At 39.4% G+C, this 14375-nt stretch overlaps 1 protein-coding gene across 9 annotated transcripts in view; it reads left to right on the top strand.

Annotated features, from left to right (window-relative positions):
• The window catches only part of pde4d (phosphodiesterase 4D, cAMP-specific), a 128515-nt gene that overhangs the window by 49447 nt on the left and 64693 nt on the right, over nucleotides 1–14375 (top strand). The window contains exon 1 of one of the 9 annotated variants that reach the window (XM_077601549.1): nucleotides 9529–9976. The exons of 7 other annotated variants lie outside the window; for them this stretch is intronic. In XM_077601549.1, the coding sequence (XP_077457675.1) occupies nucleotides 9714–9976 (263 nt within the window). In that variant the 5' untranslated portion in view covers nucleotides 9529–9713. Of the gene's footprint in view, nucleotides 1–9528; nucleotides 9977–14375 lie in introns of those variants that run through there. One more of the 9 variants, XM_077601538.1, reaches the window with a different exon arrangement.

The raw sequence follows: 14375 nt of genomic DNA, 5'->3' as shown, positions 1-14375 counted from the left end.
CGCAAAAGCCCGCTGATGCACAGGTGCAGTGCTGCAGAAAGCCTTCCATGGGTTGACTTAAATACCGTGTCTCGGGGCTGTAATTATAAATAGAATTTTGTTGGCTGTAGTAGAACTGATGATGGCAGAGAAATGTTCCACAACCTTCCGATTAATTGAAAACCCTCTCATTGCCTTGAACATTAGGACCTATTCTCTCTTCAACAGTCGTTTGACACAATCATGAGTAATAGATTTTGTCTTTTTCGCTTAGATGGCCGTGCATTTCGCGACCCAAAATGTTTGTTTTGGTTGGCATTCAAAGCTAATTAACTGTGAAACATGCGTGCCGCAATAAAGGCTTTACTCATTTCTCAGTCCTCGCTGCTCAGAACATAGTGAAACTGGGGGAAAAAAAGGAAAAGTTCTATGTAGCTTTGGTTGCATTTAGTTGTTGACGGGGAAACATACAATTTCTGGGCTTTCATGGGTTTTCCGCGGGTACTCCGGTTTCTTCTCTCATCCCAAAAACGAGATCAGGCTGGTTGAACACTCTAAATTGCCCCTAGGTATGAGTGTGAGTCTGAATGGTTGTCCGTCTCCTTGTGCCCTGCAATTGGCTGACCACCATGTCAGGATGTCCCCCGTCAGCTGGGATCGGCTCCAGCACCCCCCGCAATCCTTGTGAGGATAAGCGGTAGAGAAAATGAATGAATGAATGAAGGGTTTCTGCCCAAGGTAGCACTGAAGTCTCTTTTCCCGAAGAAAATATGCAATGATAACCATATGACGTGCACTGTAGGATTATATATTCCTTTATCCAAGCCAATGTTTCCTATAAATAAACATAAACACAGTAAAGTCATAACCTCTTTTGTCCTGATCCCATTCGGGCATGTTTTTTTTGCCCAGCATGATCAAATCACCGGGGTCTCTGCCACATGCTGTCCCTCTCTTTAAACTGTGTTAAAATGTCTCCTGGGTGCTGTGCTTAATGTCCTATTCTTGAGCAGAATCACGCACTCGTTTGCTTGCCTGGAACAAGTGAAGAAAAAAAGCCCAAATGGCATTTTTCTGAGTTCATCTAATTCCCGCTTGACCATCCCAAACTAAAAGATGCTTGGTTTGAGCAAAAACACACAATATACAGCGGTGCCATCCTTAATGTTCACTTGGGATTGGCATATGCAATGTCATTTTAAAAATAATAGCAACTATCAACAGTGAGAAACCATTTTTTATGTGAGACTTTTCATTATCAGAAAATTCCATCTGTTCTCATATTATGTTTTAAGGTTTCATGTGTACAGAGGTTGAATCCCCAGGGAATAGTAGTAGAGAATAGTAGCACGTCCCATTTGGCCACCAAGGAGGAGTGTCCTCCCCGGTCTTCCCTACATCGACAGTGTGCAATGTCCTTCCTTCTAGGCTTGGGGAGGTGCTCGTGCAGTGTGCTGCCATTGATTTTAGACACAGCTCCACTAGGTCTCAAAATAGATCCCTGAAAAGCAAACGAAAAACAAAATAACCTAGAGGGTTTATCATTTGGTGTTGGTTGGAAAAAGGTCTCAGGAGGTACGCTACAGACTCTCGTGATTTGTCAACGTCATGTATTATGATGATTGATAGACTACATGTGCACAACCTGAAGGATTCGTCTAGGATGCTTAATATTCCAAGGCGCATTTGTCATTGCAGATGAACTGGATGTGAGTAAGAATTTGATGTGGGTAATGAAGGAGAACAAACTGTCTGATTAATTGTTATTGAAAATTAACCTTCAAAATAAAGTACTGAGAAGTGTAAATCATCATTGGAGATTTTTCACTGAGCTTAAAGTTAACGGAATAATTGGGTTCTTCATGCCACCTGATGGTGCAGTGGTTCTTTCACCTGGCTTTGGTGTGGGTGGTCTCGGTTCGATTGCCACTCGATGGCGCTGTGATTGTGAGCGTGAGTCTGTTTTTCTGTGCCCTTGGATTTGCTGGCAACTAATTCAGGATGCCTCCCGTCTGCCTTGTGAGAATAAGCGGCATGGATGATGAATGAATTAGGGTTCTTCACGTAAAATGAGACATATCCTAAATAAATCAAACTCATTGTATTCTATTCATGTTGAACTGGTGTTAATTAACATCCAGATTGTATATGATGTTGAACCTATTTTTAATTGATACCAAAAAATGCATTGCTTTTAGTGTTTTAAACATTAAGCATGTTTGAGTATCTCGCTGATATTATTATTTTTTACTTTTATTGCATTTGAACAAAGTTTACGTTTTCATATGGGAATGAATGAATAAAAAGTAAACTCAGACTAAATTTACAGCATTTCCAATAAATGTACGTGTGATTTAACGAGACTGCTATTCTATAATAGATCAATATTTTTTGATAGGAGCATGAAATACTGCTCCGGGGCTGAGAAACGCACTGTTTTCTCCTTCAAAATTGTATTATGGCTCGAATGGTTCAAACAAGCGCTGTTGTTGTGTCGACAGAAAACACGCTAAATAAAATAGCATCCACACTGTAGAAAGTGCCAGAAGTATGATTGACAGTCGGCACAGGGGATGGGTGTGGTTAGATTGAAGCCAAAAGGCAAGCAGAGTTGCTTCATATTTACTGGTGCAGTCAAGTGGCACGTACATGTTTTGTGTAGCCATGGATTAAGTAGCGCTTGGGGCTGTTTGCGGGTCCACTGCGTATGCTCAATCGGCTATAAACATGTAATTCAGTAGCTTGGTAATGAAGTGCTGTCTTCAAACAGGAATAATATATAGCCTTTTTGTCGTTTTTCACAGTATAAAGCACAGGTGTCAAAGTGGCGGCCCCGGGGCCCAAATCTGGCCCGCCGCATCATTTTGTGTGGCCCGGGAAAGTCAATCATGAGTGCCGACTTTCTGTATTAGCATCAAATTAAAATGAAGATTATAGATGTATATTATATTTCCTGATTTTCCCCCTTTTAAATCAATAATTTCATTTTTTTAATCCATTTTTCTGGGTTTTTAGTTCAAAAATCATTTTGTATATCTAAAAATTATTTTCTGTTTTCCACCTCAATACGGAAAATAATTAAAGAAAAATTTGGTTTCTTTTTGAAATGAAAAACAAATGATTAAAAGAAATTTTCCCTTACTAAGAAAAAAAAATCTAATAAACATTGTTTTTAATGTTGCTTTTAATCCAGTTCTTTTAATCCATTAATTAAAAAAAAAAAAATATCTAAAATAGTCCGGCCCACATGAAATCGAGTTGACGTTAATACGGCCCGCGAACCAACCAGTCTGACACCCTTGGTATAGAGTATTCTTTGCAGATTAGGGGGACCAATAGCTTCCATACCTAGACATTATAATTGGAATGATAGAAACCCATACATTACATTAGCCCAAAATTGCAATATAGCAAAACAAGCACTCATTGGTTAATTTTGGTAAGGCTAAAGAAAGTGTTTTGTTTTTTTAGATTATTTGGGTAAAAGTGAAAGAGACATTTTTAGGATAATGAAATAAAATAAGAAGATATTTATAAACAGACTGTTTATTCTGCCCTTTATGAAAGATTGACTCCTTTTCTGTATAAATAATTTGTAATGTTAATCTACGGCTAAGTATTTACCAGCACATAATACATGTACTGAGAGAAATAAACATGCATGTTGAAGCCCTCAACGTTTTGAGCATTGAAGTCGTGCCTTTGAGTCCCCAGAGTTGTCAAGAAGTTTTCTTGTATTTTGTTACAGCGGCTCAGAGCACGGAGCCTCACAGAAGCCCTAATTTTTTTTATTCAATAGGATGATAATGAGAGCAAATTATAGGCAAATTGGCTGTGATTTCGGAGACGTATCTCCAGGTCACTTTCTGTCCGATTAAATTAACGCTGGTCGATTGGAGGTGCAAGGCGGTTCTTTGCAATGTTGGAGCAGCAAGCGCACATTTGTTCATTTCCTTCCTTGTCATGTGTTAAAAAAAAGGGTTGTGCATCTAGTTTTTGCAAGGTTCCCTTTTCATTTTGGAGTTGTCTTATTAAAGACATTCTTAGCATACATCAGGGCTGCAGTCAAGAAAGAAAATGTGCCGATCACTTCCTACCTTATTAGTGTCAGCCAGCATCACTGAAATGGATTCTTTTGTGATCTTGTCAAATCCCATCAATAAAAAAAGGAGGAAAATGTGCCACTAACCAAATTGTATAAAAAAACATTTGGCAGGGAGAACCTGAAACTCCACTATACTAGAATTTCAATTGCCATGTCATATTTGAACAAAATCACCCTCAAGGGTTTTAACAAAGATGCTATTTTTTAATGGGTTTTGCAACAATTAGGTTTGAAATGAGGAAGGGGTAGGCCCAACACCCACCTCTCTGAGCAAGTTTGCTTCTTTCTAGGGCCATGATGACAGTGCCTACTGGCTATTTGGGACACTGCCCTCAACTTCATTCCTTTCTTTTATCCTACACATTTGTGTGTACTATTTATATTCCTCATGTATCTTCTCATTCGTATTCATCCATTTACTTTCACCCAGCGTTTGTTACCAGCTGCTCTCAGCAACTTGGCATGCTGCTCCTGCTCATTTACCTTCACTATCTTCCTTCTCCTTCTCTTCTTCCTTTTCTTCTTCTTCTTCCACTTCTTCTTCTTCCTCCCACCTGGCCCATTACTTTCTTCTGCCAATGCCAAAACTCAAGCACTCATTGCAACCACGCCTAGGGTAAATGTAGAAAAACAGATGCACACAAAGATCTGCCAATGGGCCACGTGCCCACTTTGAAACAAAAATTTCAAGAGGATTTGGAATATGGCATCACTGTAAAATGCACCCACCTCCGTAGATTTTGTGAAAAAGAAAGTCACATAACCTGAATTGTATGTACTTTGATGATATAATATCATCACGATAAAAAAAAATCTCATAACGGGGAAAAATAACATCGTCTTGTTACAAGGAAACTCAATTGCTATTGTCCCATTGGGAATAGTTGGAAACTCAAAATCTGCAGGCTTCTCACATGGTTTTTCCTTGAGCTGTGTTTTTGAACCTAGCAACAACAAAAAATCCTAAAACCCAAATGTAGACAATTTATATAATTGCACATGGTGATTATTTAGGTTCTGATATAAAACATAGCAGGTTATCATTAAGATGAGTAAGAGTATTATGTAGTGAGTCTCAATTTTCTTTTTGGCTTTTAAAACTTAATGTGTTGTTTGCAAAGGTCAGTCACTAGATACTTAACACTTACTATCATAATAGTTTTAATTTACATTAATCCTTTCAAGGGACTCAAGGTCATCAAACAATAATTTGTGGAGCTCATAAAAATCTATGGGAATGTGTCCAAATGTGTAAAATAAAGTATTGATTGATGTCGTAAGGGTAGTTCTATCCAGTAATTACAGTCATTTGTGGGTCGCGGATATGCAAACTATGGAATGTCTTTAACCCAGGTGACATCGTTATTCACAGTTTTGAGAAATGTATTGCTATGCCTGAAATTTTAATGATGATGCTAATTAATGTAGGTTAGAGAGATATAAAAAATATTCCATGGATAAATATGATTAACTGGCCTTCATTTTAGACAATAGGCTGAATGTAACTGCAGGCCAACTAAAGAAAAATTCTGCACTGGTGCTGCCCTCTATTGGTCAACTGGAGTTACTGCGGGTTAATTTAGAAAATTACATATTGCTTTGTTTTAGGCTGGCATCTTCAGAGAAAACGTTTTGTATTGTTGATTTAGGGAGTATTTTGCTGAAAGGTCCTGTAGATATCACACTTTGGGGGGTTCTGAAACATGCATGTTCCTCGTGTGAAAACAATATACAATTTAAAAAAAATTGGGGGGTAAAATTTATTATTTCAACCTTTTCTGGAAAACTAACCAATAATTCTCAATGAACACAGGAAATTGCATGCTAAATTTGATCTTATTCCTCAAATAATGGCATCAACCCTAATTAGTTAGTGGTTTTATCACTTGACTGAGTAAAAGTGCAATTGCTTGTATCGATAATTATTATTATTTATACAGTCAATTCATTTAGTTTTTGTTTGTCATGCAGTTTATCCCATGAAGAATTCATTTTTAAGTCATGGATTAGGGAATGGCGACTCCAAGTGGGAATAAATGATATGACATCAAACGTTTTGTATACACAGGCTATTTAGTATTTGCTTCATATTTGAATTACAGTGTTGGGGTAATTATTCATTCATTAATTTTCCAACCATTGACACTCATAATTGGGGGCAATTTATAGTGTTCAACCAAACTCCCATACATGGTTTTGATGTGTGGAAGGAAACTGGAGTACCCAGAGAAAAAGCATGAAGGCACAGGTGGAACATGCAAACCCCACACAGGAACCCACCAGGGATCGAACCATGGTTCTCTGAACTGTGAGGAGGATGTGCTAACCACTCATCCACTGTGCTGCACCATTATTGTTACTGCTACTGCTACTACTACTACTGGTTTTTAATATGATATAAAACATAATTAGGATTTGTGTCATGGCATAACTGGATAATTCTAAATTTCAACCTGGAATCTTAAATCCTTTGTACTAAATGGGAATAAAAGCAAATCCTCCATGTCAGGTGTAATCGCATCATCATAGTTCACGTTCATTTAAAAATTGGGCTCTTGTACAGATGAACATTTTCTGTATAGTAGTTTGAATAGCTGATCTGGAGATCTTTAACAGGTCTATATGAATACTGGTTGTTGCATGAATAAATTGAACTTTGAAGGCCAAATTACAGAAGGTTTGAGGCCACGGTGCACCTTTTCCAAAGCCCTTGCGGATGGCACCTCATAGTTTCTATTACAGTCCTTATATGACACTGGTGAAAAGAAGAGAAGGATTTGGTTCTCATCAATGGACACACATTTTATGTTGTCTTTTAATAGACCTTTTATTTATAAAGGAAAAAATAGAACAGGCTGAGCATGAGTTAAATATTATGCATCTGGGTATGAGTCACATCTTGTTATCCATCCATTTGCAGTGTGGATAAATTATGGTAAATGTATAGCCTTTAGAGCTAGGTTTGTTTGTTATATAGTAAAAAGCTCAAGAGCAATCATTCCTATATCGCATTTCACTATTACAGTGGCAGTAGGTTTTTCAGGGGGAAAAGAAAAACAATACCTCGAATGATCATTCTAATGATATATCAGATAAAAATTTCAAATACATATTATTTTTTTTACTACAGAATCATTATTTCCCCATTAAATATTCATTAACCAAATATTGCTATTTGGTATTACAGTGTTTAATTATTCAATGCAACCAGGTTGCTGAATTGGTTGCCAGCCAATCGCAGGGCCCAAAGACTCTAACAACCATTGACGCATTAAAATGTGTATGTCGGTCAGGCCATGTTTTTGAGGTTTCACAAGCTTTGGGATGCTTGTAAACTGGCTCTCTGGCCACATTTGGGCTGAAACGAGTACAGGAATCTCTCCCTCTGCATTAAACAACAAAGTTGCATATTGTGCAACAATGAAAAATGAATGCAATTGTCCTTGGGACTCCTTTTTGTTTCTGTGGTTGCCTCACCTCCCTGTTTCATTTCTTGGGACAGCCTGGCACCTCCCCGTTTTTGCAGACACAGTCGCACTTCTCAGGCAATTGTTTTTGCAGCTCAGCATGTGATTGTGTTTGTGAATGTATTCTTTTTACAGACAGCTAGTGTCAGTCGCATGTGGGGGAAAAAAGGCGCACACAGCCTCACATCACTTTCTCACTTGGTCACACATTTCTCTCGGATGGCATTTCCCTTGTCAAGTGTTGTCGAACGCTAGACAAATGGTCTTCTTGCTCCATGCATTCCTTTAACAAATGGCGATGTGCCTCAATGCCATGTGGAAGGGAAATATACATCCCTCATCCCATTATTTTTCTATTCATACATACACCCGGTCCCTACCTTATTTTTCTTTATTGCAATTGTTTGCTTCAGCCTGTAGTTTTTAATGACTTTTCCCTCTCCATCTTTGTTGTTGCCCCTGGTAACCGGGAGAGAGGGGGGTTGGGATGCGCAGAATTGTCGTGCGGCGTGAGGAAAATCTTGCTAAGAAAAAGGTCAGAGGAAGAAAAGCAGAAGTGAAGGCGGCAAAGAAAGAAAGAGCACAGTGCGGATAGAAAAAAAAAATGACGATAGCTGGCATTGCCGACGGAACGCAAGCTGCAGTAGACAAATGTCCCACAGTTTGTGGTTCGCCCAATCAGTGTTCCCGTGATGTAACGCGACAGATCCCACTGACTTAGCTGCCACATTGCAGCTGTTCAATTCATTTCAACGCTTTTACGCAGAATTCAATTGCTTCCTGCATGCGTATTCCGTGAAGGAGTAACAAGGGCCAAAGATTGACAAGGGAAAAATTCTGTTATCATCTGTGAAGAAGCAAATCTGATGGTTTGGAGAGAGATTTCTTTTAGGCTGATCTAGTGTTTGAAAGTATTTTAATCATAATCTGCTCACGATTCCAAAACAGTTAACCGTAAACACTCATTTTGATCTTATCCAGGAAGCAGTGAAAATAATTGGAATATCCGAGGGAGTTTGATATTGTTGGCGGGTGCAAGTGTAACTATCAGCTGATTTCACTTGTCCTCTCACTGGGGAGTAGAAACTTGGCTCTCTCCTTGCTACTACTTGCAGGAGCAGAGCCCAGAATATGATTGCGTGTCTGCTTCTGTGAAATAAATACCTCTGAATACTATAAAATATTTTTAATATATATGCATATATCACATGAGTATGGTTCTTCTTCCTCCTTGGTGGTGTGCTGAAAAGTTTATTAGTAGGTCAGTATACACTGCTCTCACAAACATTGTCAGATATGAAGTCATTTGTACATCATGTCCCCTCAAACGTGTAAATATTTAGGAATACTCTTAGCATTCTTCCCCCATCTTGACGCTGAACCTGACATCAAATCCCTTGCGCCACACGACTCCACTCTCAGAAGCACGCTGCTATTAAAACACCTTATCAGCATCACTCAAACGTGCTTTAATCCTCCCTCTTTTTCTCCTTCACTAGACACACACATGCACATGCTTGCTGCCTGGCACTCCGAAAGATCAGTGGCTTGTAAACCGGCTGCAGTCAGCAGTCATTTTCTGTGTGTGTGTGTGTGTGTGTGTGTCGGGAGGAAAAATGGGAGGAGGATGTGGATGGATGAATTGCTCGATTGGATGGTGCAGAACTCCTGCAAGCCTAACTAGATTTAGTCATGCTGAGGTGGTGATAATTTTCTCCGGTTAGTTTTCATGAAGCAGCATTTAGGGGGCACACACACCTTCATTTAGTCCAACTCTTGCCAGGTTTGGATTTTCTGGACTGTGGCTTTCTGAAAGACGGGAATCGTTGTTTCACCCCCCTCCTTTTTTTGCCTCCCGCCTTCTCTCCTGTCTTGCAACATCCCTTCATCTTCTCAGTGTTGCAGACAAAGGCAGCAGCTCTCCTCTGTGATCATCTCTTGTCAAGGAGACAGGTGGGAAAAAAAGGATATATCTTTTTTTGTTTGTTTTTTTTACCTGGGAATTTTTTTCCCCTTCACCATCCAGAGGAATTTGGGGTAGTGGGAGTCTTTTGGAGATTTTTCGCAGTCGGTACTGCTACAATCGAGGTGATTTTATCGTTCGATCTCAGGCGTATTCCTGGTGCTAGTGGTGGGGCCAGTGGCCAAGCCCCGGGCAAGGCATGGCCCAACAGGCAGCCATGGGGCCGACGCACCAGGACACACTGGCCGTGCCCCCTATGCCCAAACACTCCGGCCTCAATGAGGACCTGGTGAAGATCTTACGTGAGAACCTGCTGCACCCGGAGAGACCTCGAGGACACCGGCGCTCGCCTTCCTCGATCTCTCCCCGCCTCTCGCCGCGCAATTCGCCGCGGCTCCTCCGTCGCATGCTCCTCAACAACAACACCCACAAGCAGCGGCGCTTCACCGTAGCACACACATGGTGAGACCATATACATACGTAATGCACATTTAAAAATAATGCTGTCATCTGCATACCTTTTAGGGAAAAACTTTCAAGAACTTTAACATTTCTTTATACTCCTGGACCATTGTCAATCATGCAATCTTTTACTTTACATTCAGCGGAAAGCCATTTTTTTCTATTTTGCTGTCTTATTGTGATGCCCTGGTATGTGGGAAGGGAGTGCCATTTTGACTGTGTTTTCGCTACCTATCGAAAACAGTAAAATAAAAAGATATTCATTCAAACATGAGTTGTGGCATCCACAGCTCACCCCTTGCAGGCTTGGAAAGGTAGTATATTAGTATCTAACAAGAAGATATCATAATAAATGTGTAAGTTTACATGCACTGTCTCTTTCTTTTGCAATGAATTTAAAACATTTTTTTGTATTTTAAATGTGTTTAACAGGCTGTGGAAGGGTTAAGACATTGCCATTTTTCTTTCTTCTTTTGGGAGGGACTTAAACAAAACTTCTTCAATGAACAGCTTACTGTACCTTAATACCATCTTAAGGTATTCTACAACTATTTCAGAGAAGTTTTCTTGCAATACTGTAATTTTTTATGGCATTGCGCTCAATTCAGTGGCCTTTTTTGGATTATTAATCCATGCTTAATTCTTATATATATCTACCAAGCTATCAAGCTCCCACGCCGATTGCTTTCATCGATATTCACTGGCCGCTGCGCCATCATACCGCTCATCCTTTCCCCCACCCACTTTAACCAAATCCATCTTCACCCACTGACTTCCAATCTCCTTGTAATGGATGGGTTCTAATTTTATCCATGTACAGGATGTCCATGACTTATGATAGTGTTTCGCACCCTAGATTATGAGGCTGTGAGCATCGCTGGCTAAAGTAGTTGGTGTATTTGCTTTGCTGCTTTTCTTCATTAGTTTATTGAGTTTTTTGTTTTTAATTCGCTGTAAAGAAAGAAAATTGGACTTGCTGCTGTCAACCATAGTGTTTCGCTCCCTACTTGTCAGTGTTCAGCATTCCGCCACAACAACCGCCATGTTTTCCTCCTGATTTGGCGGAAACCATTCTGTGGCATTTGGCGTTCATCAGTCCTCTATCGCTAAACCCTGTTCATGAATACAAGAAATGCAACACCCTTTCTTCGACAGAAAACCCTAACCCAACAAATTGGACAAAACGCAGTTCAAATGTATTTCTCATCATAGTAGGTCTTCTGAGCCGTTCTTAGCCTGGTCCCTCAGCTAGGACCTTTTTGCCAACTATGAGCCTGCCAAAAAAAGCCAGAGACATCATAGCCATGAGGAACATTGGGACACAAACCCTCCACCCCAATAACATACATAATATGTAACCGTTCTACCAATGCTTCTAATGCGGTTTTACGGTTTTCTTGCACAATCAATTTTTAGTCTTTTCCCGTCAATTATATTATCGTTGTTATCCATCTTTTGGCAACTAGCACCCGTATACTGCATGTTCCAAGTGTCATTTCCAATTTCATAACTTCTTTATATGTGCCTGAGAGCACATACGAGAACACAACGGTTTGTCCTTGGTGGTTATTTTAGATTATGTAACCATTTACACCACCATTATCATTCCTTCCCAATCTGCCATTTAAAGGAGATTTTGTTTTGTTGTAAAAAATAATCTTTTACGCTGTGCACATTCAATAGTTAGAGGATTTTCTCTTTTCTGCCATTGGCTCAAGATCACCACAATGATATGATGCCAATAGCAGATGTAGCAAATTGTATCATAGCTTCATTATACCAACAACTGTCATGATCTAAATAGGAACTTATTGCTTAATTCAGACTCGTGCCTAGAGGTAGCATTTGTAATGTGATGAATGAGTAAATAAATTGAATACCGGTCAAGTCCTTTTTTACACACCCACTCTCCACCCACTTGTCAAAAGACTGCTGTGTTCTGTAGCACCAGTAATAAGTAATCTCTGGTCAATACTTGTCGTCTTGTTGTCGTTTTTCTGCGCCCACTTAATTTCATGTGTTTAACAGTATAAATGTATGAACTGTGATAGATAAGTCAGTACGCTAGACTGGAAAGGTAAAAAAAATAATTTTTTTAAACAAGTCAAGCACATTGTGGTTCTCGAATTGTTGTTTGTAACACTCTTCCTTGGTTTCAACTGACACATTTGTTACACTTTGTCTTGTTTGGCCTTTAGGTACCTCTTTTTTCCTGAGCTATCAATACAACTTTAGCAGTAGTGCATAACTCGCACAAAAACAACAGCAACAAAAAAACTAAAAATACTACCCCCAAATCGACCAAAGTCATCACAGTAAAAAAAAAAACACAAAAAACTTGAACCTACTTCAGAAAGAGTGGCCAATTCACCATCTTGTTCAGAAGTCTGCTCTTGGTAGAGATGGCCTTCAAAAATGTATTTTGGTATAATATTGTCTCGAAGCAATGCCTGTTCCGAAATTCAGCAATTGTCATTGTTATCATTCTCCCGTTGTCACACTCACAGTAAAGCAGGGAAGGGTGAGTAGTCAAGCCCATTAAAAGTGATAAAATTCTTCATCCTTTGGGTGTGTGGATTCAAAAATGACAAAAGATTGAGATAATTAAATACAATAAAACACATAACTGGTTTCAAATTCTGGAAAAAAAACACATTTTTAAATTCATTCACTTATAACAACCTCATTGTGCCTTAGTGATTGGAGTTGTAACTGAGGAAACTAACTTTAAATGTTTGGCAGAAAGACTGACTCAAACTGCCTGTGGGTGCTGATATGGACTGAGATGTGTCAACTTCTGTATGTATGAAAATGGAAGACAAACTTTGTGTCGTGACTGGCGTTTGGCTTGCAAAAGAGGAATGCCAGGCGGTAAACAAGGAAAAACGCCTGACTAATCAAGGCAATGTGCTGTGTTGATGTTTTGACATTTAGGGCGGAAAAAAACAACAGCAATAAGAAATGTCAGATGAAAAAATAATGTTGCAGACGAGTAGAGAGGTGTTGCACCGTGGGCAAAGGAAGACTTATGAGAGCAAGCGAAAGTAGTGTAATTTACAGCAATCATCTTATTGTTTTACCACCGCTACGATTCACAATGGCACTAGGCGCTAAATTTTGGTGACACGCACACTTACTCGCTCACAGTGGTAATACTCCACACTTCATTATGGAAACAATGTCTCTCAGTGGAATGATTGGAGTGATGGCAGAGCTGTGCTGTTCCATAGGGCTGGACTTGAATGGAAACTGCTCGGATATATATCTCATCTCGTTTTCTGAACCGCTTTATCCTTACTACGGTTGCGGGGGGTGCTGGAGCCTATCCCAGCACTATGGGCCATATATACAATTTGTTTTCCCTCAGTAAGCATCAATATGACACAAGTGCTAAATAACCGAAACAAACATTAAAACCTTTTTCATATCATTAAAAATACAAACAGAGTGTGGATTAACTGTAATGTTGGAAAATGCAAAGCAGCGCTAAGCAGAATTGTGTATGGTCTGCCTTTGACAAGGTCAACCATGAATCTAGTACAGAGGAGCTGTTACTTAAGAGCGAGCCAACATATGAGGGTCTCAAAATAGTAGTGTTCTTTTCTTTTTTGCCTTCACTAATGAGGCTAAAAAATTTACACGATAGATTGTGGCATCAGACTAAACTGTATGTTTTTTTTTTACTGTCAGACAACCAGGACAGTGTACATCTTTTTATGAAATCTGTTCTCACGAAACGGACCAGAACACAGTCAGATCCTAGTTGAGAAAATCTGAGGTATTTGTCCCAAAATAAGTCAAAGCCATTTTTAATCTAGTGTGACTTTGAGTGACTTCAGCTTTGCACGTCAGGAAAACAGCATTTAGCTGGCTTGTGATCTTGCTTTAATGAGGGCTTGTGGGAAGCAAAGATTGGGCAGGTACTTGCATTATAAGATGCAGTGAGACGTCACACCCTTGTCAGATCTGCCTATTTGCAGAGCTCTTTCCTGTTCAAAAGCAATAGCAATCAAATCACAAATTGCAGACATGAGAAACCAGAAACAAGTCCCACTCATTTTAACCAATGATATGCATCAAGCAGTGAAAAAATTCTCGGAATGGTCACCTTTTAAAACAACAACACAACCTTTAATATAACCACAGACATTTCCACTAGCTCTTGGGTGGCAGATATCGCATCCTATAGGATCGGCAAAAGAAATATCTTGAAATAAACAGATCGGAAGTCAAATCATCAGAATGTTGACATCCCAATAAATAACCTCTTAAGAAAATACCAGTAGTTTTAACAAGTGGCTAGACCTCGCTTGAGTGGAATGGAATTAGTGTTCGATAGGGGTCGATAACTAACAGCTGTGGTCTGTAAAAGGATGTGGCTATTGCTAAGAATTTGTGT

Source organism: Stigmatopora argus, chromosome 5 (assembly GCF_051989625.1).
Source record: "Stigmatopora argus isolate UIUO_Sarg chromosome 5, RoL_Sarg_1.0, whole genome shotgun sequence".
In the NCBI taxonomy this organism is placed as follows: Eukaryota; Metazoa; Chordata; class Actinopteri; order Syngnathiformes; family Syngnathidae; genus Stigmatopora; species Stigmatopora argus.
The sequence above is the reverse complement of the archived record's forward strand: the minus strand, read 5'-3'. Positions and strand labels throughout refer to the sequence as shown.